Below are 26,743 nucleotides of genomic sequence, written 5' to 3' on the forward strand. Positions count from 1 at the left end.
ACCATAGATCTGCCAGTAGTGCTGATGAAGATGTAATGATCTCACTTGGGTGAATACATCAGCGCAACAGATTTTGCAAACACTACAACTGAAGTCTCTCACATGACTTAATATATCATGCCCTGATACACAAGACTCACCTTTAACATTCTAAGAAAATCTCTCACTTCCAAGCATATTCGCCGCATGTACATGTTTCATTGCCAGCACATATCTCCAGCTCTTCAGCAATGACAAGCATCCCCCAAACAAACCATTGATTATTTTTAACCCTCTACCCTCCAGAAAATCGCCCACAACAGGTGGGGAAGCCAGAGGATCAGAACAGCACCATGAACAATACAACCTCTCAAATCCATGGGGAAGATTTACCATCAGATTGTGGGCAATATGGCTACACAGCCAGACTGCATGGTGGCACAGTGGTTAGCACTGCTGTCTGATGATGCCAAGGACCCAGGTTTGATCGTGGCCTCGGATCACTGTCTGTGTGGAGTTTGCACATTGTCCCCCTGTTTGCATGGGTCTCACACCACCACCCAAAGATGTGCAGGATAGGTTGGGAAAAAATGAATTGGTTATTTTAAATTTTCTAAAGGAAAAGTATTGCTACAGAGCCAGTGGTATGTAGTGCAGCATAGGCCATCCTAGATGATGGTACATTGTTGTAGTGTTCATTTTGTCCACTAACCCCTCACTCCCATCCTGAAAGGATTGAAAGCTGCAAATGGAATGGCCATGGACCAAACCCACCCTTTCCCATATCACGAGACCTTAAGCTTTTATGCCTTTTGATGATTTCTCAGTGTCTTCATAAGCAATTGAGAGGAATAGGAGAAAGTTAAATTTGAAAAAGAAGCACAGTCATTCAACCTAATGCAGCTACCAGATCATATATTTATAAAGTATAAATTGTAGAAGCTAGTTCAGAATCAGAATCTGCACATAGTCAATGTGCATGGGTGGGCTGCAGCCAGGATAGCGGAATAGAGCAGTTCCTGTGCTCCCTCATACTCCCTATGCCCTTTTTTATGCCACGTCCACTCATATCCTCCAAGCCCCTAGAGAATCCTCCATACAAACCTCATGAGACATGTCATATCAATGGGGAGCCTTTGAAATGCAGTTCAAAACCTGGACTACTGACAAGTTCTTAAACTGTCAAATATATAGCCATTCATAAAGCGGTGAAAAGAAACAAATAACTATTCAAAAAGCACATAACCACATAAAAGAAACTGAAACCTATTACAGACACAGGGAATTTACTGATCTCGGTCCATCAGTGTTTTTTGTAACTCAGCCAAACATTACAGAGTTAATCGGTAAAAACAAACCATTGGAACCAAATACAATGGCCTGGTTTTCTCAAAGTTTCAAATCATTACATCAAGTACACTAACATATTTTTCAATGGTTTTAAATGCACAAGAGCACTTTCTGTGATAGAAAAAGTGCACTAAAGAATCTCAATACTTACAAAATGTTGATTAATGCAATGGCTAACTCTTTAAGAATAGAAACCTATGATCAATAATTGCATTAAGAACACAATTAAAACCATACAAAAACCTTAAACACATACTTTAAAAAAAAGTACTTGTTATCACACACTATCTAAACACCTTTAAACCTACTTGTCAAAAGGTATAAAACTCCGGGCTAAGGTTTCCCAATGAATCATGACTCTTTGTAAGAGCCATGAGTCCTGGAAAAGCTGTCCTGACTTCATCAAACCTATAGATGCATTCTGTCTATTCCCGCAATGGAATCAGCATGGTTGGAAGTGCAAGGTGCAGCTTCTCTACCTGCACCCTTATGCTGCTTGAGCATAAATGGCTGGCAATGGCAATGATGTTGAAAATCCTGAAATCAGGAGCCGACCGCCGTTTTTTAAGAGATCCTGACACAATGACATAAGATCCAGCTTATGTGTGTGAATCTGCATTTAAAATCATGCATTAAGCACTACTGGTCAAAACTATTAATGCTTTGAACGGATGTGAAGGTAAATGTGAAGTTACAATATGTAGGGCGTGATTTAATGGCCGTGTTGCACTTAAGCAAGAGAGCGAGGAGAGCATTAGATCGTGGGAGAGGCTAAAAAAAAGCACTGTGCTGGGCGACAATTGGTTTGCGATTTTACTGACCCGCTCCCATTGTCGAATTCAGGAACCCACCGTAACTTGGCGAGAAACCAATAATCACCATTTAACGCCAATATCCAGACAATTAATGCAAGCGACTCCCTATCTAATGGAAGGGCTGCTGTGGGGATCCAAGGAGATGAGTTTCCATCTTTGCTCCTGGGAAAAGTGTCTAAAGGGTTTGGGGTTGCTGCCCCGGTGCTCAGAGGAGATGTGTGGAGAGGGGTGGTCTCAGTCTGAGTGGCCCACCATTGGTGGTAGGGTTGTGCAGAGCCGCCATGGCCTGGGGATTGGAGATGGGTGATCCAACGACTGGTGAGCAGGAGCCCCCGCTGCGGCCTGGGGTGCATGGGCTGGGCATGTCTCGTTGCAGAGGCTATGGGGAGGGAGTGGAGTGGGGGATGGGGACAATGGGTGGGGATGGGGAGTACGGGGGATGGGGAGTATGGAGGGGGTTGTGAGTATCTGGGGAGGGCCGGTTTGGGTGGTAACACTGGACACGGGTGGGCTGGGGCACAGAATGGTGCTGGGCAGGGGCACTGTCAGGTGCATGCTTGTTGAGGGGGGGGGGGGGGTGGTGGAAGATCAGCGTGGCAGGGGGGCCGGTTCAAGGGGGGCCGGTGCCTCCCTACCCATGCAGCCCAGTGGAGGTCATTGACCTTTTTACAGCACTGGGTTGCAGCCCTCCTGGTGATGCTCCCCAAGCTGACGGCCACTGCCATTTCCTCCCAGGTGGCGCTTGCTGCTCTGTGGCTAGCTCTCCGAGACCTTTGGGGAAATAGGGCATACCTTCTGACTTTGACCGCATCCAACAGTCTGGCCAGGTCGGCTTCCCCAAATTGCGGGGCTGATCTCCTCGGTGGCATGGCTGCGAGCTGTCTGGGATTGGCTGTGCAGGTTCGGTTTAAGTGCTGCTTTGCCTTTTTAACAGGGGGCTGACGAGTGCGGGCCAAGTAAATCAGTTTGCGGGACAGCCGTTTGCAGTGTGAAATCCATGAGTCCTCATTAAGTGGTCCAATTAATGTTTATAGCGGTGAAAGCTCGGCGGTATGAGCGGCAGGAAAGTCGCACTAGTTCCCATTCGCTACCACACTTAGAAAGGTTTCCATTAAATCGCGCTCATTGTACATAATTTCTGTAAAAGTCTGAATAAGTGAACAGAAGGCCTTTCAATATCAGAGTTCGTTAATACTGTGTATGGGTTTGTCTCACACTGTTCACAGCATCCAAACGAGCCTATGTGAAACTTCCAATCTACTATCATTTTAAACTATTCTCCTGATGTGCGCAGCATATTCCAAATAAGAAACCACAACCAAGTTTGTGATCTGTCCCTGGACCTTTGTTGCAAATGAAATACCCATTGCTCATTTAATAAACATTTGCAGAATATTAGAAGTAGCAAGTCAAATTGAGCTTCAGTGTCCTTTGACTTGGAGATGAGCAGACAATTGGTTGAGCAAATCAACAATATTAAATTGTTGTTTGTGCTGCAGTTTGAAATCCTTTAAGAAACAAAATGGCAATTAGGTTTCACCATTGATAAGCCTCCCTTTCTCAGAAGTCAAAGTTGAGAATATTCCAGTTAGAAATAAAAATGAAAGAAAGTGGGAAACAGATCATATATTAAAACAATTTGATACTTTTGTATTTATAACCTCATGGTGATAATTATTTACTATTGTAACAAAGACAACATTATTCACAGTTTTGTCAGCACAACTAACAGGATGATGGAGCTTCATTTTCTTTATCAATAACCTATTCATTTTCAGTCTATTCATAGAATTAACTAATAGCCACCTTCACCATTCCATGAGTGGAGTATAAACTAAAGAAAATAAATTGAGAAATGTGTTACCTACCTATTACAACTATTTGTTTTGTTGAGGCACTGTACCTTTTTGTTAAATTGTTAAATGCCTGACAGGTATAATTTCCAGTGCTATTCAAAGTAATGCTATCAATGATAAGTCGTTGCCCTTTTTGTTGAAGAGAGGTATTATTTAGATTCCATTCCAATTCTGCAGGTGGATTCGAGTCCGCAAAGCAAGAAAAAGTAACTGTTCTTCCAGAGAGGTAAGTGGACAAATTAGGGTTTATGGATATATTAGGGGGATCTGGTCCATCTAAAATAAATGCACACATATATTGTAATATAATTAGGCTGAAATAAAAAGTAGCAGTGGATTGTACAATTATAGAGATTACCACCGCAACAGAAACAACACATCCTTGTATTTTCTAGACACCATCAATTGTACTGCTATGTAAAATGAAGTCAAAACGTCGTGCCATTTTTCCTATTGTGTAATGGCAGGATTCAATATCAGTTTCCCATTATGTAGTATTGGGAGTCCCAATACCAAGTTCCCCAGTGTGTAGACTGGCAGGATCTAATGTTAGCTTCTCATTTTATGGTATTGGATACCCAAGGTCAATTCCACAGTGTGCATGACTCTAAGTCAGTTACTTAGTGGATTGCGATGAGGCCTAAATTCCAATTCACAGACTGTAGTGGTGAGGCACAATATCAGCTTCCCAATACTAGTCGACTGCACAGCAACGAATTGACGTTACAAAACTGAAGATGAAGCATTTGAAAGATTATTTTTTGAAAACAAATTATTGTGGCCACAATGAATGTTCTGCTGGCACTGATAGAGCTACAGAGCCCAACAGTGATTTGGAATGGAGTCAAAGAAGTCATTCCTCTCCTTACATTCAGCAGTGCAGTGTGTGCCCTGCAGTTTAAGATCCCTTCACCATGCAAGCCAGCTGATCATAGAAGGGGTAGAAATGGTGGCACGAGATTTGAAACAGGCATAATTGCCAAAGTATCCTGCTTGTGATGCTTTCTAGTTTCCCTTGTTAAGTTTCTCTTAAAATGTGTGATCTGTAAAAAGCTGTTGGATAAATATTGCAGTATTGTTACATTAAAAGGTATTGTCCTGAAATGAAAATTCTACAAAATTATTCAATTTGTTCAATTGTGAATTCATTTTCCCAAATCAATCTGAATTAAATTTTTTTCAGATCTATAAATTAATGAATTAATTTTGTTGCAAATAACAACCTCAAATTTAATGCAGTTACCACTGAAAAAATGCATAACTGTTCTGATACTACGGGCGTGATTCTCCGAGGCCGCGCCGGTTGGGAGAATAGCGGGCCACGCCACTTTTTCACGCGAAGCCGGTCCGACGCACTCCCGTGATTCTCCCAAACGGCAAAATCGGTCCCGTCGTGTTCCGCGCGGCAAAATCCGGAGAATAGCCCGAGGCACCCAAAATGGTGATTCTCCGGCACCCCCGCTATTCTCCAGCCCGGATGGGCCGAAGTCCTGATGGCGTGACCCCAGTTCACGCCATCGCCTTCCACACCTGCTTTTTAAAGTCGTGAGCCAGTCGTGCTGGCTGACGCTGAGCAGTGAGGAGGTGAGCGGAACATCCCGGAGTCTCCGCAGACTGGAGAAGGCTTCCCTGAGGGGTGGGGGGGGGGGGGGGGGGAGGGAGGGGGGGGGGTGGGGGGGGGGGGGAGGAGAGGAAGTGAGTAGTGGGAGGGGGGGGAGGGGGAGTGAGTAGTGCGGGGGGGGGAGAGGGAGTGAGTAGTGGGGGGGGGGGAGAGAGGGAGTGTGTACTGGGGGGGAGAGGGAGTGAGTAGTGGGAGGGGGAGAGGGAGTAGTGGGAGGGGGGAGAGGGAGTGAGTAGTGGGAGGGGGAGAGGGAGTGAGTAGTGGGAGGGGGGAGAGGGAGTGTGTGGAGGTAGGGGGGAAGAGGGAGTGTGTGGAGGTGAGTGCGGAGAGGGAGTGAGTCGAGGTGGGGGGGAGAGGGAGTGAGTACTGGGGGGGAGAGGGAGTGAGTAGTGGGAGGGGGGGAGAGAGAGTAGTGGGAGGGGGAGAAGGAGTAGTGGGGGGGGTTGGAGAGGGAGTGAGTAGTGGGGGGGGGGGGAAGAGGGAGTGAGTGGAGTGGGTTGTCCACCCCCGGATGCAATATCTCAGCCGCCCTGCCATGGCAGGACGGTGACGAGGACACGGCCGCTGGTTGCCCTGTGGCTTACGGACACAGGCCACTGACGCACCGGTGAAGAGGACGTCGTTAACTGACCGTTGGACGCAGAAAGTGACCAGGGGTTAGGCTGGCCGCGTGTCAGCAGCGCGACCAGGCCACCGGGACACACAGGTATCCCGTGACAGGCGGCTGCCGAGGTGTCGAATAACCTCCATCTAACATGTCGTTTCTTTGCCCCCCACCACCCTTCTGTAGGTGACCATGTATGCGAACCAAACGGCGATGTTCAGCGCAGTGGTTGGGGCTTCTGCACTGCAGTTGGCCATCCAGCAGCGTCCACAGCGACATCCCACAGTGGATGCAGGGGCAGCTGCAGCAGCAGCGGGAATGGCCGCGGAGTGGCCCGTCGTCGCCGTACAGGCCGCAGGCACTCATGGCCGATATGTCCAGGGGGATGCCGAGGGGAATGTTGACCCCCAAACACTGAGGAAGGCACAGGATGCGGGCACTGATGTCGAGCAGCTTGGGGGGGGGGGGGGGGGGGGGGGGGGGGGGGAGGAGGAGGAGGAGGAGGAGGAGACACTGATGGTGGAGCCAGGGCGCCACAGGGGCAATCGAGACCTAGGGTGTACTGTGACCGGATCTCTTTCAAGGCACTGCCGGACATCACCTGCAGGAGGAGACTCCGGTTCAGCAGGGAGACGGTCGCACATATCTGCCACCTCATGGCGCACCTCGCCCCACGTGGATCGGGAGGAGGACACGCGATACCAGTTGCCGTCAAGGTGACAGTGGCACTTAACTTCTACACTACCGGTTCCTTCCAGTCTCCGAGCGGGGACCTATCCAGGATATCGCAGGCATCGGTCCACAGGTGCATCCGGGACCTGACCGACGCCCTGTTCGCCATAGTGGACCGTTACATAACCTTTCCCGAGGACTGAGCACATCAAGAAGCATGAGCCCGTGGATTTGCCAAGGGGGCCGGCATACCGATGGTCCAGGGAGTGATCGATGGTGTTCACGTCCCCATGCGCCTGCCTGCAGGCAACAGGGAAGTGTTCACTAACAGGAAGGGGACATACTCGATGAACATCCAGGTGGTATGCGACCCCCACATGAGGATCATGCACGTGTGCGCAAGGTTCCCAGGGAGTGTGTATGATGCCTACATTCTCATGCAGTCCTTTATCCCCGCAATGTTTGAGGGACGGCCCCACCGGCTGAGGACCTGGTTGCTGGGCGACAGGGGTTATCCACTGAGTTCTTGTCTGATGACGCCGATACGGAGACCTCAGACCAACGTGGAGGCCCTATACTATGAGGCCCATGCAGCAACCAGGGGTGTGGTGGAGCGCTGCTTCGGATTGCTTAAAATGAGATTCAGATGCCTGGACCGCTCCGGGGGGACCCTGCAGTACCAGCCCGACAGGGTCGCTCGCATTGTTGTGGTCTGCTGTGCACTGCACAACATCGCAATGCAGAGGGGAGATGCCCTGGTGGAGGAGTCGGAGGGAGAAGCCACTGGCAGTGGTGCCAACGCTGACGAGGAGGAGGAGGAGGTTGAGGGGGAGGAGGAGGTTGGCGTGCAGCAGGGTGGTGTGTCGGGCGCAGCACACAGACATGACCTGGGTGCTGGTAATGTCCAGGAGGCTGAACGACGCCACCGGCGATGGTGGCGTTGGTGGCTGCAAGATTCACGCATTGCATGCGACGGAATCGCTGAACAGTACACTACCACCTGCATCGCCAGTCGAGCACACGGACAGCACACAACTCCTACCACCCCCCACCCCCACCCCCCGCACCCCCGCTCTGCGTAGACTGCTCCACTTCGCCATCACCCTTACCATTGCGGCACAACGGTATGGCACGACATTGATGGCTGTGTCAGCGGGTGTGATCAGTGCCATGTTGAATGATGACAGCCCGCTCTGCGATGAGCTGTGAGCTCAGAATCGTTAGACAAAGTCTGACTCATGGCAATAGCTGAACCATCCATCTCGGTGTACGCTGAGTTCATCAGGGACACTCCATCACGTGTCCGTGTGGGGTAGCTGGCGTCGGAGTGCCGAGGACTACGGTGTCAGACTGGGGGGGGGGGACTGCACATCCGGCACCGAAGTTTCACCGCTCGTCAACCCCAGAGACACTCGGTCACCATCACGATCCCCGTGGCAATGGAAAAATCACACAGTCTTACAAGTTAGGTGCAACAGTGTGTTTAATGGTGAATATTATGTACAGATGCCCTAGCTCCTACAACTAAACTGTGCCCTGCACCCGTGCCAACTTACTATGTGTCCCTCTTCATTGCCTTACAGGCTCTACCACGACGTCTAAGTGAATCCCCAGATGGTACAGCAGGAGTGGAGGCGGACTGCTAAGAATCACGCCCCGCGACATGGCTCCCCGTCTGCACTCGTTTCCTGGGGCGACCCGGCCTTGATGGGCCAGGCTGCTCCGCGGGCGTTTCGGATGATGTGGTGCCACCCTGCTCTGCCTGCTGCCCACCCGATGTACCAGGGATGGGACGGGGGGAGGCCGAGCGTTCAGGGACGTCCCGTGACGGTGTTAATGGGACGGGCCCCGGAACCTCCTCCTCCCTCGGGGAGCCTGCTGTCCCCCGGGCCTCACTGTGGGACGGAGGTGTGAGCGGGAAGGTGCCCCGTCGCCCCACCGACACCTGGCGCTGCCAGTCCTGGAGGCCTGCAGCGGTATCGACCAGGGTCCGAAGGTTCACTGAGACGGAGTCCAGGGAGTGAGACATTCCCGCCAGGGACTGTGCGACATCAACCTGTGAGTGCGCGACGCCACCCAACACGTGCGTCAGGCAGTCGATGCGACTGACGGCTGGGACTGGGCCATGACCCGGTGAGACTCGGCCAGGGCCCGTAGCGCCGGCAATGTCATATTGGCTCTGGCGCATTGCTGCCTGTGAGAGGGCAGCTCTCTCCTCGGCCATGGATGACGCGTGCACATGAAGCCCAATGACTTGCATAACCTGACCCATGGCCGATACTGTTTCACCCATTGCCTCGACCGCGGAAGCCACCCATGCGGTGTCGGCCTGGGTGGCTGCGATGGGCGGCACCACTCCCTGCTCCTGAACGCGGTTTGACTCCTCGAACTGCATCTGCAGATGCTGGAAGATGGCCACCAACCCATCATTGTGTCCCTGGGTTTCAAAATACATTGGCTGTCCGGGTGGGTCGAGTAAATCCAGGAACCCGGGAACCGTCTGGGTGGCAGTTGGATGCTGGGCCTGGGCAGCCCTCCGACCGTCCAGCCCCTCGGCTGCTCCGACCTCCATCTGCTGTATCATTCGGTTGTGTGGTGCACAGCAGACCGTGACCCAGGAGCCTCATCACTTAATTGCCCAACTGAGGTGAGTGTCTCTGGGATGGTGGATGGTGTGGGAGACAGCAGTGCCGCAAGCTCTAGGTCCTCATCCGTCAGTAAATCAGGAATGTCCTGGTCTCCTCATGTCCCGGCGCAGGGCGCACACGGTCCATGTACAGTTCAGCGTCGGGTGAGTCCGTTGACTGCGTCGCCATCCTCTGTGCATCTGGATCCACTGACCCCGTCCTGTCCTGTCTCACGGCCCGACCTTCGGGCAACGCACAGCCATGAAAGTTGTCATTGTCTGTCCTCTGTACGTCCCGCTCGAGAGTCCCGGATTTGGAGGATGGCCTTCCTGGCCGGCCTCCTGCCACTCGCTGGTGTGCGACCCTAGGTGCGGTGGTCATCGCAGATGGTCGGCTGTGTGTGGCACCAGACGGCCCTGGATGTTCGTCGGCTGGCCCTGGGGAACAGAATGATATGGGGTTAGTTAGACACGCTCGGCCGGGCGTAGGATGGTCCAGTGGGCAGAGTGTGAGGGGAGAGAGGATGGGGGGTCCAGTGGACAGAGTGTGACAGGAGAGAGGATGGGTGGTCCAGTGGGTAGAGTGTGACGGGAGAGAGGATGGGTGGTCCAGTGTACAGAGTGTTAGGGGACAGAGGATGGGTGGTCCAGTGTGCAGAGTGTGAGGGGAGAGAGGATGGGGGGTCCAGTGGGCAGAGTGTGACGGGAGAGAGGATGGGTGGCGCAGTGTGCAGAGTGTGAGGGGTCAGAGGATGGGTGGTCCAGTGTGCAGAGTGTGAGGAGACAGAGGATGGGCTGGGGGGGGGGGGTTTTCATGCAGGGTTTCTCACTTGCTTCTGCGCCTCCAACCTCGCATTGCGCGAACTCCCAGGTGGCGCATCCCCCAGCGAGGTCCAGTGCCCTCTGCTCAAACACTGTCAGGGGTTGCATAACGGGTGAATCCCCTCCGGTTCTGTTGCACTCCCGGATGTTGTGAGCAGTCTTGTCCTGTTGGGAGTGGCATGGATAGAGCATCACAATTAGGCGGGTATCATCAGGGCGTTCAGATATAGGCTATATTAATGCAGGGTGAGGGGAAAGTTGCAGCCACACCACGGCATCTCTCCAGGGGGTTGCAGCGGTCATGTGAGTCTGTGACAACGTTGTTCACCACCCTCCACTCACTCTCGCCCCCTCGTGCCCGCGGGGGGGGGGGGGTGGGGGGGGTGGGAGGGTGGGTGATGAGGGACATGGGGGGGGGGATGATTGTGACCCGGGGACACCCCCGTGGCACTCACCCTGGCAGCCCTGGTGAGGTCATGGAGCTTCTTGCAGCATTGCTCCCCGGACGGAGCCCCACAGCACTGGCAGCCGTGCCCACCTCATGCCAGGCCCGTCGCACGGCGCTAGAAGGGTGGTGATGCAGTGGATCTTGGGCAGTGGATGCCCCTGTAATGCTCCACCTCATCTATGAGGGTCTCCAGGTCCGTATCACAGAACCTCGGGGCGGCCCTCCGTGGCTCCGTCATTTCCCTCCCTCTTCTGCTGCGGGTCTTTCTCTGCGTGGATCGCGCCTTTTAGGATGCGGCGCAGCGTCATTCGGTCATCGCGCGCTGATGATGCGCATTCAACACCATGCCCCCCCGTGTTCCGCGCGGCCTCGATGCTAGCCCATTCCCGGGGCCAGAATAGAACATAGAACATAGAACAGTACAGCACAGAACAGGCCCTTCGGCCCTCGATGTTGTGCCGAGCAATGATCACCCTACTTAAACCCACGTAACCCGTATACCCCTAACCCAACAATCCCCCATTAACCTTACACTACGGGCAATTTAGCATGGCCAATCCACCTGACCCGCACATCTTTGGACTGTGGGAGGAAACCGGAGCACCCGGAGGAAACCCACGCACACACGGGGAGGACGTGCAGACTCCACACAGACAGTGACCCAGCCGGGAATCGAACCTGGGACCCTGGAGCTGTGAAGCATTGATGCTAACCACCATGCTACCGTGAGGCTATCGTGTAGGTCGCGATCAGGGCCATTTTGCGCCGTCATTGAACTCGACAGAGTTCACGACGGCTACTTCGCTCCGGCGTGGCCTCGGAAAATCACACCCTACACACTAAGCACATATGGATCACATCAACTGGTATCACCACTGGTGGAGTTAAAGTGAATAGTTATGCCCAGTGACAATTAGAATCACAAATCAATATTTTGCACCGATCAAAAAATTATTTAATTTCACATTGCTTTGTAATTAAATAGATCTGTAAGCAGACTGATCGATACAGCCTCCCATCAATAAATATGATTTTTATTTTTTATTCATAAATTTACAGTACCCAATTATTTTTTTCCAATTAAGGGGTAATTTAGCGTGGCCAATCCACCTACCCTGCACATCTTTTTGGGTTGTGGGAGCAAAACCCACGCAATCACCGGGAGAATGTGCAAACTCCACACAGACAGTGACCCAGAGCCGGGCAGCAGGGCTAACCCACTGCACCACTGTGCTGCCTATAAATATGATTTTTTAGTACCAGTCCTGTCACAAATAGATTTAAATATTTCAAGTCTACTGCTTTTATAAAAAAACAATTTCAAATGATGTGGGTACCACTGGCTGGGCCAGCATTTATTGCCCAATGCTGGGGACATTCAAGCGTCAATCACATTCCTATGGGTCTGGACATGTAGGCTAGACCAAGTAAGGACGACATATTTCCTTCCGTACAGGACATTTGTGAACCAGATGGGTTTTCATAACAATCAACAATGGTTTAATGATCATCAGATTTTATTGAATTCAACTTTTGCCATCTACCATGATGAGATTCAAACCCGAGTCCCCAGAATATTGCTCTGGATCTGCCAGATTGCTAGTCCAGCAGCAATACCATCACTCCAGTAAATTAATTTAGGAGCCTATTATCTTTGGTATTGTAAAAGCAGTGAGCTATTTGCATATATGTTTCAAAAAGTAATCTTCATATGCAAAAGTTTTTTTTTCTCTGTCCAAATCAGCAGGAATGGTAATACATTATAAAAATAAACATTCATTGGGACACTTACAGCTGACATTTAGATGGTATGGGTCACTTGTCATTGCAGAAATGGAATTGAATGCATAGCATGTAAATCCTCCATCAGACCGTAATACTCCAGAAATCGTCAGGTTGCTATTATCACCACTTAGATCAAACCTGTCACCAGGATTAATAGCATTATTGTCCTGAAGCCATTGATATGAAATCGCTGTGCCTGATGCGAAGCATGTCAACACCACGGTGTCATTGAGTTCTACTGGGTTGGTGACACTGGCTGTAACATTAGGCTTGGAAACAGGTTCTGTCAAAACACAGGAGAGTAGTTAGCTGAAAGGTAATTTGGAGGTTTGGTTGAGTGCCAAATTCTGAAGGTTGCATTTGTGTACTCAATTTTCATCTGTGGAAAATAATTCCTGATACTTACAGCTTAAATTGTGCAAGTTCCAAATGTTGACATCAGGGATTTAGCTTCTGAAGAGAAAATACTTTTTCTCCATCAATTTAACCCACCTTTATTTCAATAATTCTCAGAGTAAGAATGCTTATTTTGTAACATTTCATGTTACCTGTAGTGCAGACATACACCTAAGTCGTACAAAAGATAATCCTTAGTTCCAAAGTGTGAATTAGTGACAATATGTCTCCCTCCATGTACCCAAACAGGCGCCGAAATGTGGTGACGAGGGGCTTTTCACAGTAACTTCATCACAGTGCTAATGTAAGCCTACTTGTGACAATAAAGATTATTATTATTATGTGTAAATGTAAACAAAATGAATGAAACATAAAATGTCAGAGTCTGGCCAGTCAGTACCTTGTGGAGTAAAGAATTCCTGTCTGGATGGAATACAACTAGCTGAATGTTTTAAAAAAGAGACAAAGAGGCTGAGATATTTCAGATGTTACAAAGGCAAATTGTTATGAAAACAAAGGTAGCTTTGAGAGATTTATATTTGTATTGGTATATAATATGAATAAAATATAGTTTTAAGTGGGTTTAATTTAATGTTTCTGTTCCTGGAAGGGTAAAACATATAGTTTGATTCATGCTGGACAAAGGTCTTTATATCTGTGGGGTTGGTTAAGTTCCCACTGTGCTTCCATTGTGCTGAGAGAGGACTGCAGCAGGAAGAGCAAATAGAAGTAGCAATCATTGCTTGACAAGTGGACTTCCTTTTGAGGGTAGAAAAGCTTTAAGTTTTAATTGCAACTCGATATTTTGCAGTTTGAGCCGGTCACTGGGGAATAAATATCTTTTAACTCTACCAGGAGAAGCTGGATGGAAAATGGGAGTTGCAAAGATGCAAGCTTCTTAAGGAACAAGTTACAGTCCAGATAATCGGGAATTAGGACAAGAAGAATGTTTAAGATGACTGGAGTTAAGAGAACTGAGAACAAGGTATTACTCAGAGTAATTCAAAGAAAAGTAAAAAAAAGGGTTCTGAGATAAAGAGACAACTGCAATAACCAGACTTCAAAGGTAAATGATGCCGTTTTACTATAGTCTGGGAATCGAGAGTTAAAGCAATTATGAACAGTTTGTACAGCAGGGAAGACAAAGAAAGCCTAAAAGGGTGGTGTAAATACTGGACTAGATTCACAGATAACAGTGGGGCGAAAGCTTGATTTAAAAGTGCCATTTGGAAAACCGAGACTGGATTTCAGAATGCAAACCGCTAAAGGACAGCATTATTGTGGGAGAAGATTTTAAATGTGTTTTTGGTAGTCCAGTTTGGAAACTCTCATGAACATATCATCTGGGGGGTTTCTGAGGCGAAATCCACAAACAGCAACTTGGATTTAAAGCAGAGTATGTGTATTTGACCACAGTCACCCTGTGTGCTAAACATTCCTATGACCGTGTTGCTTCACATTTTATAACATTAGTTCAGTTGGTTGAACAGTGGGTTTGTGATATGGAGCAACGGCAACAATGTGGGTTCAATTCCTGTACTGGCTGAAATTATTAATGAAGGCCCTGCCTTCTTAACCTTGCCACTCACCTAAGGTCCAGTGACACTCAGGTTAAATCGCCACCAGTCAGCTCTCTCTCAAAAGGGGAGAGCAACCGATGGTCCTGGGAGACGAAGGTCACTTTTTTATTGTGGTGACAATGCTTCCCCTGAGGCAGTTTGAACAAATACTGGTTATGCTGCCCTGGTTACTGTTGATGCCAACACCATCACCTTACACCGAATCCACTAAGCAACAACCTGCAACAATTTTTAAAAATAAATTTAGATTACCCAATTAATTTTTTTTCCAATTAAGGGGCAATTTAGCGTGGCCAATCCACCTACCCTGCACATCTTTGTGTTGTGGGGGTGAAACCCATGCAAACACAGGGCGAACGTGCAAATTCCACACACACAGTGACCCAGAGCCAGGATCGAACCTGGGACCTCAATGCCGTGATGCCGCAGTGCTAACTACTGCACCACCGTGCTGCCCCTACAACCTGCAATATAATTCTGCATAACAGCTTTCAATATATCCCATCATGACAGTCAGCAGCTGAATATGAATGAAAGCCATCTGGCAAATTCTACTGGCAGCCTAAGACAAGCATTTCGTTCCCAATTAAAGTCATGCTTTTAACTTGAAATTAGAGAGAAAGTGGTGTTTCAAGTGGCCATCTAAATGTTTATTGAATGCTGTGAAGGTTCCTGCCTCTACCACCCTTTCAGACAGTTAACTCTAGACTCTCACCACCCTCTGGGAGAAAATGCTTTTCCTCAAATTTCTTCTGAATCTCCTGCTCCTTACCTAAATTCCACCCCTCTCCCCTCTGTTATTAATCCCTCTACTAAGGGGAAAAGAGCCTTTCTGTCTACCCTATAAATGTCACTCAAAATTTAGTATGCCTTGGTGAGAGCCCCTGCCGCCGCAGTCTTCGTTGCTCTGAGGAAAATAACCCAGCCTGTGCAGCCTCTCTTCATTGCTGATACGCTTCAGCTTAGTAAACATCCTGTTGAATATCCTAATCACCTTTTCTCATACAACCATATACATCCTATTGTGTGGCAACCAGAACTGCACACAGTATCTAGCTGTGGCCTAACAAGCATTTTATACAACTCCAGCATAACCTCCCTGCACTTATATTCTATGCCTCGGCTAATTAAGGCAATTATTCCATAAGCCTTCTGAACCATCTTATCTACTTGGCCTGCTGCCTTCAGGGATCTTTGGACATGCACTGCAAGATCCCTCTGGTCGTCCATACTTCTTTGCGACCTACTAATCATTTAATAGTTCCTTGCCTTGTTAGCCCTGCCAAAATGCATCGCCTCACACTTTTCAAGGTTAAATTATATTTGCCACTCTGCTACCCATCCAACCAGCCCGCCAATATCATCATGTAATCTGAGGCTTTCCTGCTTGCTATTTGCTACACCACCAATTTTTGTGTAAATTCTGCGAACTTACTGATCATACTGCCCACATTCACATTTGGATCATGAATGCACACCACAAACAGCAAGAAATCCAGTACCGATCCCTGTAGTACACAAGCTTACAGTCACAAAAGCACCATTAACCATTACTGCTTGATCCTTTTTGGATCCAATTTGCCAAATTAAACTTGATCCCATGGCCTCTTACCTTTTTGATCAGTCTCACATGTGGGACTTTGTCAAAAGTCTTACTGAATTCCATGTAGATGACACCAATTTATAAACTTCAGAAAATGTGAAGTTTGCTTTTTAAATGTGATTACTGTTGTAATGTAGGGAGATGTGGCAGACAATTTATGAAATAAACAATTTGGGGTATCCCTTGTTGGGTAAAAGTTTGTCACCACACTGGGAGGACACGTTTCAGAAACATAGTGCAATTTTCAGATAGTGCCATGGAATCATTTATTTTGACCTGAGAGTGCAGGATTCCTTCAGTATTGCTTTGGTGTGCCGGCTGATATTGTCCTCAGCTCTTGAAGTGGTGCTTGTACCGGCTGTTCATATGTATTAGATGCTGTGGTATGAAGAGGCAAGAGTTCAGCTCCTTTTTCACCAACACACCTTTAATGGTTCAAACTCACTCTGCACAGGACTCTACAGATCATCACAAGCTCCAGAGTCTACCTGAAGCCCCTTTACATATCAGTGTCAATCATTGAACACTTAACATAAATGAGACAATCATTGAACACTTAACATAAATGAGAGCAGGGGCAGCAGGGTAGCATGGTGGTTAGTATAAATGCTTCACAGCTCCAGGGTCCCAGGTTCGATTCCCGGCTGGGTCACTGTCTGTGTGGAGTCTGCACGTCCTCCCCCTGTGTGCGTGGGTTTCCTCCGGGTGCTCCGGTTTCCTCCCACAGTCCAAAGATGTGCGGGTTAGGTGGATTGGCCATGCTAAATTGCCCATAGTGTCCTAATAAAAGTAAGGTTAAGGGGGGGGTTGTTGGGTTACGGGTATAGGGTGGATACGTGGGTTTGAGTAGGGTGATCATGGCTCGGCACAACATTGAGGGCCGAAGGGCCTGTTCTGTGCTGTACTGTTCTATGTTCTAGACAACTAATTGCAATGTCTCTTAACCCATTACTTAACACCGGCAACATTTACCTCAGAAATAAAACTACCAACAATCAGCCATGCCTGACACCATGTAAAATAATTGGACTCTCAATGCTCATCACTCAGAAGGCATCACTGTTAATATGCAGTTGGGGAGATTCCAATCTTTACCTTTAAAAACACAGGAATGAAAAGGGTCAGTCAGTAACTCAGTTACAAAACTGAATCAGATGGCAAATCAGCCATCAATTCATTTGTCTATTTGGCTTTGCTTCATGGAGGTGGTGGTGGTGGGTGGTTCTGTCTTTTTGTTGCGTTGTTAACTTGCCAGTGTCATTCAAGGATATATCACAATTAGCAGCTGTCCATTTTATCGAAGAGAATTGCCATTGAGATATCACTGAAATGCAGAAGTGGGTTTTTGAAATGATAGAACAAGGAAAATTTACATTAAACCCCAAAATCAAGAAAGTAAGGTGTGGGTTAATGGAAATATTAAGGGATGCTGGTCCATCTAAAATAAATACAAATGTTCTTTGCAACAAAATCCCTCATGGGTGGGACTTTCTGCCCACCGCAGGACTAAATTCAACAAAATCCCAGTGTCGCCCCTTCACAACCAGTTCTACCTTCTACTCAATATTCATTCATGTCCATACCAATATAAAGGAAAAGGTGTGGATACAAACTACTTTCAGCAAAAGTAGGCCATTGTACATAGTTTGCACCATTTAAAATATTTACTTTTATATTCTTCACAAATATTTCAGAGCTATGATTACTGTTTGGCAATACATTAGTTCCATTAGTCTCATTAAGTAGTCAGTTCCTTCTTCAGATTCAGGGCGAAACCTGGGTTTTCTCTAGATTTGTGCCATCTTTTAAAATGGTGGCCCCATGGTTAGCACTGCTGCCTCAGTGCCAGAGACCCGGCTTCAATTCCACCCAATTCTTGGGTGACGGTCTCTGTGGTGTTTACTTGGGGCTAGATTTTACTTTCCCCCATTGGGATGTTAGTGGGAAATGGCAAGAAAATCTGTTGGGATATTGTTGTCAGATCTTTTGTCTGTTCTATGTCCCCCTTTTTATCCCCGTCCTGCTGCCAGCTTTGAGCTACAATCCTTTGGGATTCCTGTTTAAGTCACAGTCTTTGGACACATGAATACCCGTGTCCTGATGAACCAGGCCAGGGCGTCCCCTCTGGGATCTGTGGCAGAAACTGTGCTGTCGATTTGGTAGACTTGGCAAACAGACAATCGGTAAATGTCGGGTTCTCAGCCAGCTTCTATCATTAACTGTGATTGGTGAAGCCAGTCAGAAACCTTCAGGAAAGAAGAACACTTCTGAAGAATTCCATCTTTTGTTTCAGTTCTCTGAAGGAAGCCAACTAATAAGGAGCTTGAAGAACCCCTCTCTCCTGCTCTCTCTCTGCCAGGTGATTTTTAGAGGCATTCGAGCTAAATCTGTGACGGCTTTTTTGGTTAAAAGATAGAGACAGGACGAGCATGCGGCATAGTGGTTAGCACTGCTGCTTACGGTGCTGAGAACCTGGGTTCGAATCCCGGTCCTGGGTCACTGTCCATGTAGAGTTTGCACATTCTCCTCGTGTCTGCATGGGTTTCACCCCCACAATCCAAAGATGTGCAGGTTATGTGGATTGGTCATGCTAAACTGCCCCTTGATTAGAAAATAAAATTGAGTACCTGAAATTTTTTTTAAAAAGACACGGAAAAACAGACCTGCATAAGAGCCCACAGTTGTGCCTCTTTGTGTGCTACCTCCTCTCCCCTCTCTCTCCCTCATTAGCCATGATGCCGATTTCATGATTTTTTTAAAGCACGAGTGAACTGAGCTGTCGGGAACTCAGCCCATCAGAGGCGAAGAATTGCCAAGGCCCCAGTGAATACTGGGTCAGGCCCGCTAATGATGTGTAAAGGGTGTTTACTGTACGTGCGTTATGGACCACATTGACGCCGCTGACAAATCGGTGTCAAATCGGCGCCTACCGCGATTTCAGCGTCAGAATTGATTCTCCACCCAATCGCGTTTGCCAATTTTGGCATCGGCCGACGGAGAATCCCACCCGTGTTTACTCAGGAAGCCTCGTAATTTCACAGGGAGACGGGAGCTCCATCTGGTGGTACTGAAGCAGAATTGCCCTGATCTAAACATTCTGTGTACAGCACCATCTAGTCGCCAGCGATTGGGATTGCGTTGATTTGAACACTTTGTACCTATCTCCATCTGGTGGTGAAAGACAGAACGGTGTCGACCAAAAATTCTTGACAAATCTACTCCCAGCAACCACAGCGGGGCAGACTCATCTCAACCTTTACCCCTTTAATCCACATTTTATTTTGATCCCCTCCTATTCTTACCACGTGTTTGTCTGGTGTATGTTTGGTTGTAGGGTTGGTCAGGGTTTTGGGAATAGGTAGATTGGTAGACCACTGTTCTGATTTTTAAAAATATTCATAGAATCATAGAATCCCTACAGTGCAAATGGATGCCATTTGGCCCATCGAGTGTGCACCGGCCCTTTCTCCAATCGAGCACCTACCTAGGCCCTCACTCCTATCCCTGTAACCCTAACAACGTTTCGGCAATTTAGCATGGCCAATTCACCTAACCTACTCAGCTTTGGACTGTGGGTGGAAACCTGGCACCGTAGGCAGTAGTGCTAACCACTATGCCACATGCTCGCCCTGTCTCTATCTTTTAACCAAGAAAGTCTTCACCTCTAAAAATCACCTGGCAGAGAGAGAGCAGGAGAGAGGGTTCTTCAAGTTCCTTATTAGTTGGCTTCCTTCAGAGAACTGAAACAGTGTGTCAATTGTTTTATGTATAAATCTGGTGTCTGTAACTCATTGGAGCAGTCAAGGGTTAAAGATTTTTAGAAAACACTAATTATTGGGTAATTTATTTATGTTGGCACTGGGGGTCTGTGGGGCTGGAACTGACCGCGCACTTTCCCAGGGTGTAACAAATCCAATTTGAGCTGTGTTCGCTGCCTACCTTTATGCTGCTGACTGTTCCACAATTTTATGTGGGATAGGGGAGGCATGAGGTAACCTAACTGCCTTTGACTCAAAGTCCCTGCATTGTCTATTAATAACAACTTGAAGGCATGGTCTGACCTCTGCTGAGGAGGCCTATGTATTGCAGGTATCAGGAAAGCCATTCTTTGGATATTTTCCTCGGTCCATTGAAGGTTCTCTCTCACAATGGCAATTTCCACACCTTCTTTACTCTCTCTCTCTGCCTGTCAAACCCAGCCCCCACCAGTCTCAATGAGTCAGGAAGTGAGACCCAACACTGCTGTAAGAACATGCTGTTTTTTTTCAGAACTAGCTGATGGCACTGCCGGAAATAGAGAGCTGCCAACCATCCAATTAAGTGGCAACTTTCTGAGGCAGGTCTGCCTCCCGAGATAGCAGCAGAAGTTCCACCTGTAGACATATAGTGTTATCGGGGAGGGGGAGGGTCCCTAAAATTTTAATTGGCCGGGTTGGGGTGGAGAAGAGAAGGCCATGGAACCCCATTAAATTATTCCCCTTGTTTCCGTTTGAGACCATCGCCTGGGATTTTCTTTCTGGTATCCCCAAAACGTTGTCCTTAAACACATGTGAAACTTGGCCACAATTGTTTTCAGTTGTTGAGGACATTAATGCCCAATGAAGCGCAGCTATACAATTTTCCTCTTCTGAATTCAAGGTATTGAACCCAATTACTTCAATCTGAATTGGAAAACCTTTGGTCTGAAAGGATCAGTGACTCATCTACATATCTGGTATTAGTAAGTCATGTGTGGTATTTTTACATCTATTGTAATTCATGTATAAAAATAATAAGAACATTGGAACAGGAGTAGGCCATTCAGCCCTTCGAACCTATCCTGCAAGATGGACGTATGTTCACTATTTTGAAAATATTACACTATTTCCTCTTTAATTAGCATATTGTGGAAAAATATATAAATAACATTAAACAGAATACCCGGAGGCCTTGTTCATTGTGGCTGGGGACTTCAACCTCAAGAGTGTACTGCCAAAATTCAACCAGCACATCTTCTGTCCCACCAAGGGCCCCAGCATCCTTGACTGCTGCTGCACAAACATCAAAGGCGCCTCCTGATCCATCCCCCAATCGCATTTTGGAAAATCGGACCACAAGACAGTGCTCCTTCTCCCAGCATATTAGCAGAAACATAAGCGGGAGAATCATGTTCAGAAGATGGTGAAATGTTGGTCCGAGACAACGGAAGCACACTTAGGTGACTGTTTGGAGTAAGTGGACTGGTGCATATTCAAGAACTTAGTAGCCAACCTAGTATGGCAGCATCATCACAGACTTCGTTAGTAAGTGGTTCGAAGATTACATGCCAAAGAAGGTAGTACGTCCATTCCCCAACCTGAAACCACGGTTTAACTGGAAGATCCATTCCCTGCCAAGTCCAGGTCTGATGTGCACAAGAAACCTAGGTCAGACCTCCACAACACCATCAGGGATGTCGAGAGACAATCCAAGCTAGAGTTACAGACTCTCATTGGTTGTGGCAAGTCTTAAACAGGCTACAAAACAAAGTAGAATCTTTGGCACAAAGCAACCCCTCCCCAATGGACTCAATGCATTCTATGCTCTTTTCGAGCAGGAAGCCAACAAACCATTGTCTAGTGCCCCAACAGCCTCGGACACACCCATACCTACTGTCACAACCTCAGAAGTCAGGTCGGCCTTCTTGAAAGTGAATTCAAAGAAAGCAATGGGTCCTGACGGAGTCCCTGGTCGTGCTCTCAGATCCTGCGCGGACCAACTGCCGGCTGTGCTTGCAGACATCTTCACCCTCTCCCTTGTCTGTTCCGGGGTTCCCACCTGCTTCGTGATGACTACTATAATACCAGTGCCAAAGAAGAACCAGGCAACGTGCCTCAACGACTACCGTCCAGTGGCCTTGACATCTATCATGATGAAGTGCTTTGAGAGGTTGGTCATGAGACACATCAAGTCCATATTTCCAGATTGCCTTGATCCACTGCAATTCACATACCACCACAACTGGTCCACAGCAGATGCTATCTCCCTGGCTCTACACTCATTCTGGAGAAGCTCAACAACTCCTACATCAGACTTCTATTCATTGACTACAGCTCCGCCTTCAACACCATAATCCTATCCAAGCTCATTTCCAAACTCCAAAGCCTCGGATTTGGCTCCTCCCACTGCAACTGGATCCTCGACTTTCTGACCCATAGACCACAGTCAGTAAGGATAAACAATGACACCTCCTCCATAATCCTTAATACGGAGGCAGCATATTTAGCCCCCTTCTATACTCCTTTTACCCACATGTCTGTGTGGCAAAATTTGGCTCCAACTCCATCTACTAGTTTGGTGATGACACGACTGCAGTGGGTCGGATTTCAAACAGCGATGAATCAGGGACCAGGAGGTAGATAGAGAACCTAGTGGCATAGTGCAGCAACAACAATCTCTCCCTCAAAGTCAGCAGAACAAAGGAGCCGGTCATCGATGGTGCCGTGATGGAGATGGTCGACAGCTTCAAATTCCTATGTGAACACATCACCAACAATCCTTCCTAGTCCATCACCATTGATGTTACGACCAAGAAAGCACAACAGTGACTATACATCCCTAGTAAACTAAGGAAATTCAGCATGTCCACTTTGACTTCGACCAATTTTTACAGTTGTACCGTAGAAAGCATCCTATCTGGCTGCATCACAGCTTGGTATGGCAGCTGCTCAGCCCAAGACTGTAAGAAACCGCAGAGAGTCGTGAACACTGCCCAGTCCGGTTTCCTGAAAGATGTGTTTGTTGGGCGAATTGGACATTCTAATAATAATAATTGCTTATTGTCACAAGTAGGCTTCAATGAAGTTACTGTGAAAAGCCATTAGTCGCCACATTCCGGTGCCTGTTCGGGGACGCCGGTACGGCATCTTTCTGCATTACAAGCCAGCTGTTTAGCCCACTGTGCTAAACCAGCCCCTCAGTGTACCCGAACAGGCGCACCGAGTGTGGCAACAAGGGGATTTTCACAGTAACTTAATTGCAATGTTCATGCAAGCCTACTTGTGACATTAAGAAAGATTATGATTATGGACATCGTGAGGTCAACATTTATGACACAACCTTAACTGTCCTTCAGGTGGTGATGGTGAGCTGCTATTCAAAGCCATGTGATGAAGGTACAAATTGACATGAATTTGCCTAGCGACAGTAATAAAACAAATTTCATAAAACATAACGGGATGTGACCTGCCCCAGAACAGGTAGAAATCTGCCTAGGGACAGCAGTAGCCAGTATTTAAAATGCTGGATGAAATGTATCTGTCCCACCAACAAGATTAGAAGGCATTTTAGATAAGAATCAGATGTTAATAGCTTATGAGTACAAATAGTTTCCCAAAGCAATAGGGATGATCAATGAGGTATACATATGATAACGTCCAGAGACAAGGGGCTGAATTCTCCATTTCAGGGACTATCATGCCGTTGTGAAAACTATGGTCTTTTCTCCCAGAAAAACTGGCATCTAAAGGCCACAGATTCGCAGCCCTGAAGGGGGCTAGCAGGGAGCCATCATGTAGCTCGCAGCTCCAGCTGCAGATATGGCCTCCCACATCCGGGTCAGAGGCCGCGCAGGTGCACGGTGGTGGCCTCCAGCGGCCGCACTCAGACCGCGGACCTGGACCATGGAAATTGTTCCCCTGATCGGCCACGCGCCCAGCCCGGACTGCCCACACTATAAAGGCCCAGTCCTGTTTGAGGCCCCCCTCCCCTCCGATCAGCCACTCCCAACTATGGCCCACAGCTGCCACACAAGTATCCAGAACAGCAGGACCATGAGTGGTCCACGCCGTTGGGCATTCGGCTGGTTGGGGGCGGAGAATAGCTTTGGAGAATGGACCTGTGGCAATGGCCTCCGGTGGTGGATACTGTACGCGGTGTACTTCCCGAGTCGGGCGCATTTTGGGGGAGCGGAGAATCGCTAAACTGGCGCTGGTCCCGATTCCATGCATGAGACTGGATTCTCCACCCCCGCGCCCAACGCAATTTCGGCATTGGAGACAGCCAAATATACAGAAACCAGAATCAAAGTGGAGCAAAGATTGAATTACTAGCAGCCACCAAGCCTGAAGGCAAAGTTTTACATCAAACAGCCTAGAATTCTTGAGCCAAGGCAGTGCAGAAAAGGCAGATTAAATTATTTTGCTGACTTGAGTATCATCCTGTATAGTGCGGTAACTATAAGCTGATTTTAACTTATGAATTTCTTTAATTTGAATGTTGTTTGGGGAAACAGGGAAGTCCTAAGGAGTTCAGGAATCATAGAGATATTTTGGAACAAGCAGTACGTTCTACATAAACTGTGTTTGTGTTCAGTAATCATAGACCATAACTATTTAAAAGTAAAGTAGTCCTGTTCATGTGCATTTGTCTTTTTGTTACTTTAATAGTCTTTAATAATTGTTCCATGACAACTGGGTTGCTTTTCTCACTGAGATTTTACTTGTCTCCTCACACCAAAACAAAACGATACAACCCCACGACCCGCAGTTACACCAGAGTGACTCAAAAGTAAAACCTTTAAAGTCAGCCCAACAGGGAATAAAGGCAAGGGCTCAGATGAAGATCCAATCTCAGAGTTTTACAACCTGAGAGAGAGTACTCGTCTTGTTACCTATGTGAGGCAAACCCCTGAAAACTAATTTCGTGGGCCATATTATATTGAAAGGAAATTGTGCAACGAAAAGTATCCAATATGTACCCCAGATATATGCAAATCACACAGATTGTGTCAAGTGAACATGTTTTAAAAAGTATTGGGTTAGAGGAGATGAGAACAAGCAGGAAGTCTTGTTAGTCATGAGGAGAAAGACAAAGGATCAAATTCTGACTGACTTCACTATAATGCATTTGGACAATGAGGAAGTACTGAAAATTTTAAACCAGTGGTTAAGCCATCTTCCCGATTTTCACAGTAACACTGCAGTGTTAATGCAAGCCTACTTGTGACACTAATGAAGATTATTATTATGAGCTGGAGAAAAATGACAGAGTTACTCCAGTCCTGTAAATGTATTTACCGTAATAAACTAGGTAGAATGGGGTTGCCATGCATGATGTCGAGATGAGGGACACCGTTCCAATCAAATAACATCCACATGGGCTAAATCCAGCTAAGGTATCACAGGTACAGGAGAAAATTGAGTATATGCTGAAGACTGACCTTACTGAATTGAGTTCTAGTGATTAGAGTTCCCCAACATCATATTGCCCAAACCAGATGGAACACAGAGACTATCTGTGGACTACCAGCAAATGAATGCTGTAGCCCAGAGGGATTTGTTTCATATTGCATGTTTGAAAGACTTCAGCAAAAGTGTTGGATGGTCGCCACCAACATATTAAAAAATATCTATTTTTATTAAAGGCACATATCCATAGAAATATCAGGAAAAAAAACAACAGATATAAAAATACAAGCCAACCGTGGCAACTGATAACAAGCCTGCAACTCACCCTGCGCCCTTACCTCCCCACCCCCCGAAACAAACAATAAAACATGAAACCTCTCACCACCCCCCCACCACCCCCCCCCCCCCCCCCCCCCCCCACCCCCCAGATGACGCCTTAATTCACTTTAAAGAGGTCGATAAATGGCTTCCACCTCACATGAACATCTCCTCCGCTCCCCGAATGGCTATCTTAACCTTTTCCAAGTGCCAAGTCGCTCACCCATACCTCCACCTACTCCCACCTTTGGCTGCTCCGAGACCCGCCAGCCCAACAAAATCCATCTTATTTGGGTTATCAGGGAGGCAAAGGCTAAAACATCGGCCTCTCCTCCCACTTGGGCTTCCAGCTCTCCCGAAACTCCAAATATTACCACCTCTGGACTCGGGGACCTCGAGGTCCAAACTCCCAGACATAATCTCCGAGAATCCCTACCAGAACTCTCTCAGCTTAGGACATGCCCAGAACATGTGGACATGATTCTCAGGGGCCCCCCTGTACACCGCACATACCTATCCTCCACCCCCTAAAAGAACCGGCTTATTCTCACAGCCGTCATGTGAGCTCCATGCACACCCTTAAATTGGATGAGGCCTAACATTGCACACGAAGAGGACGAGTTCACCCTCCGCAGGGCTTCCTTCCACAGCCCAGCCCTCAACTCCCACTGACATGGCAACCCTGGGAATTCGGCACCTCTTTCCTCACAAAGTTCCTCACCTGCAGGTACCCAAACCTATTCGTGTTTGGCAACTGATACGGTTCCTCCAGCTCTTCCAGGCCCGCAGACTTATCCCCCACAACCAAGTGCCTGAAGTATTCTATCTCCACCTGCCGCCACCTCCTGAACCTCACATCTAACTCCAACGGCACAAACCTGTGATTATCACATATCGGCGTCCAGAGAGAAATGCCTTCCAACCCGAAATGTTGCCTGCACTGGTTCCAAACTCACAACGTTGAGACCACCACCCGGCTCACTGAGTATGGGGCTGGCGAGAACGGAAGGGGCGCCAACCAAAGTGCCCTCAAGCTAGTCCTCCTAAACGATGCTGCCTCCATCCACCCCCAAACTGACCCCTCCTCCACTCCCATTTCCTGACCATTTCTATATTCACAGC

At 47.8% G+C, this 26,743-nt stretch overlaps 1 protein-coding gene across 7 annotated transcripts in view; it reads right to left on the reverse strand.

The window, feature by feature from the left end:
* The window catches only part of LOC119974525 (carcinoembryonic antigen-related cell adhesion molecule 5-like), a 112,794-nt gene that overhangs the window by 47,576 nt on the left and 38,475 nt on the right, over window positions 1-26,743 (reverse strand). For all 7 annotated transcript variants that reach the window (XM_038813476.1, XM_038813472.1, XM_038813471.1 and 4 more), the window contains 2 exons: window positions 12,586-12,861; window positions 4,013-4,276 (listed from right to left, as the gene is read on the reverse strand). In XM_038813476.1, coding sequence (XP_038669404.1) covers window positions 4,013-4,276; window positions 12,586-12,861 — 540 coding nt within the window. The remainder of the gene's footprint in view (window positions 1-4,012; window positions 4,277-12,585; window positions 12,862-26,743) is intronic.

Source organism: Scyliorhinus canicula, chromosome 12 (genome assembly GCF_902713615.1).
Source record: "Scyliorhinus canicula chromosome 12, sScyCan1.1, whole genome shotgun sequence".
Taxonomy (NCBI): domain Eukaryota; kingdom Metazoa; phylum Chordata; class Chondrichthyes; order Carcharhiniformes; family Scyliorhinidae; genus Scyliorhinus; species Scyliorhinus canicula.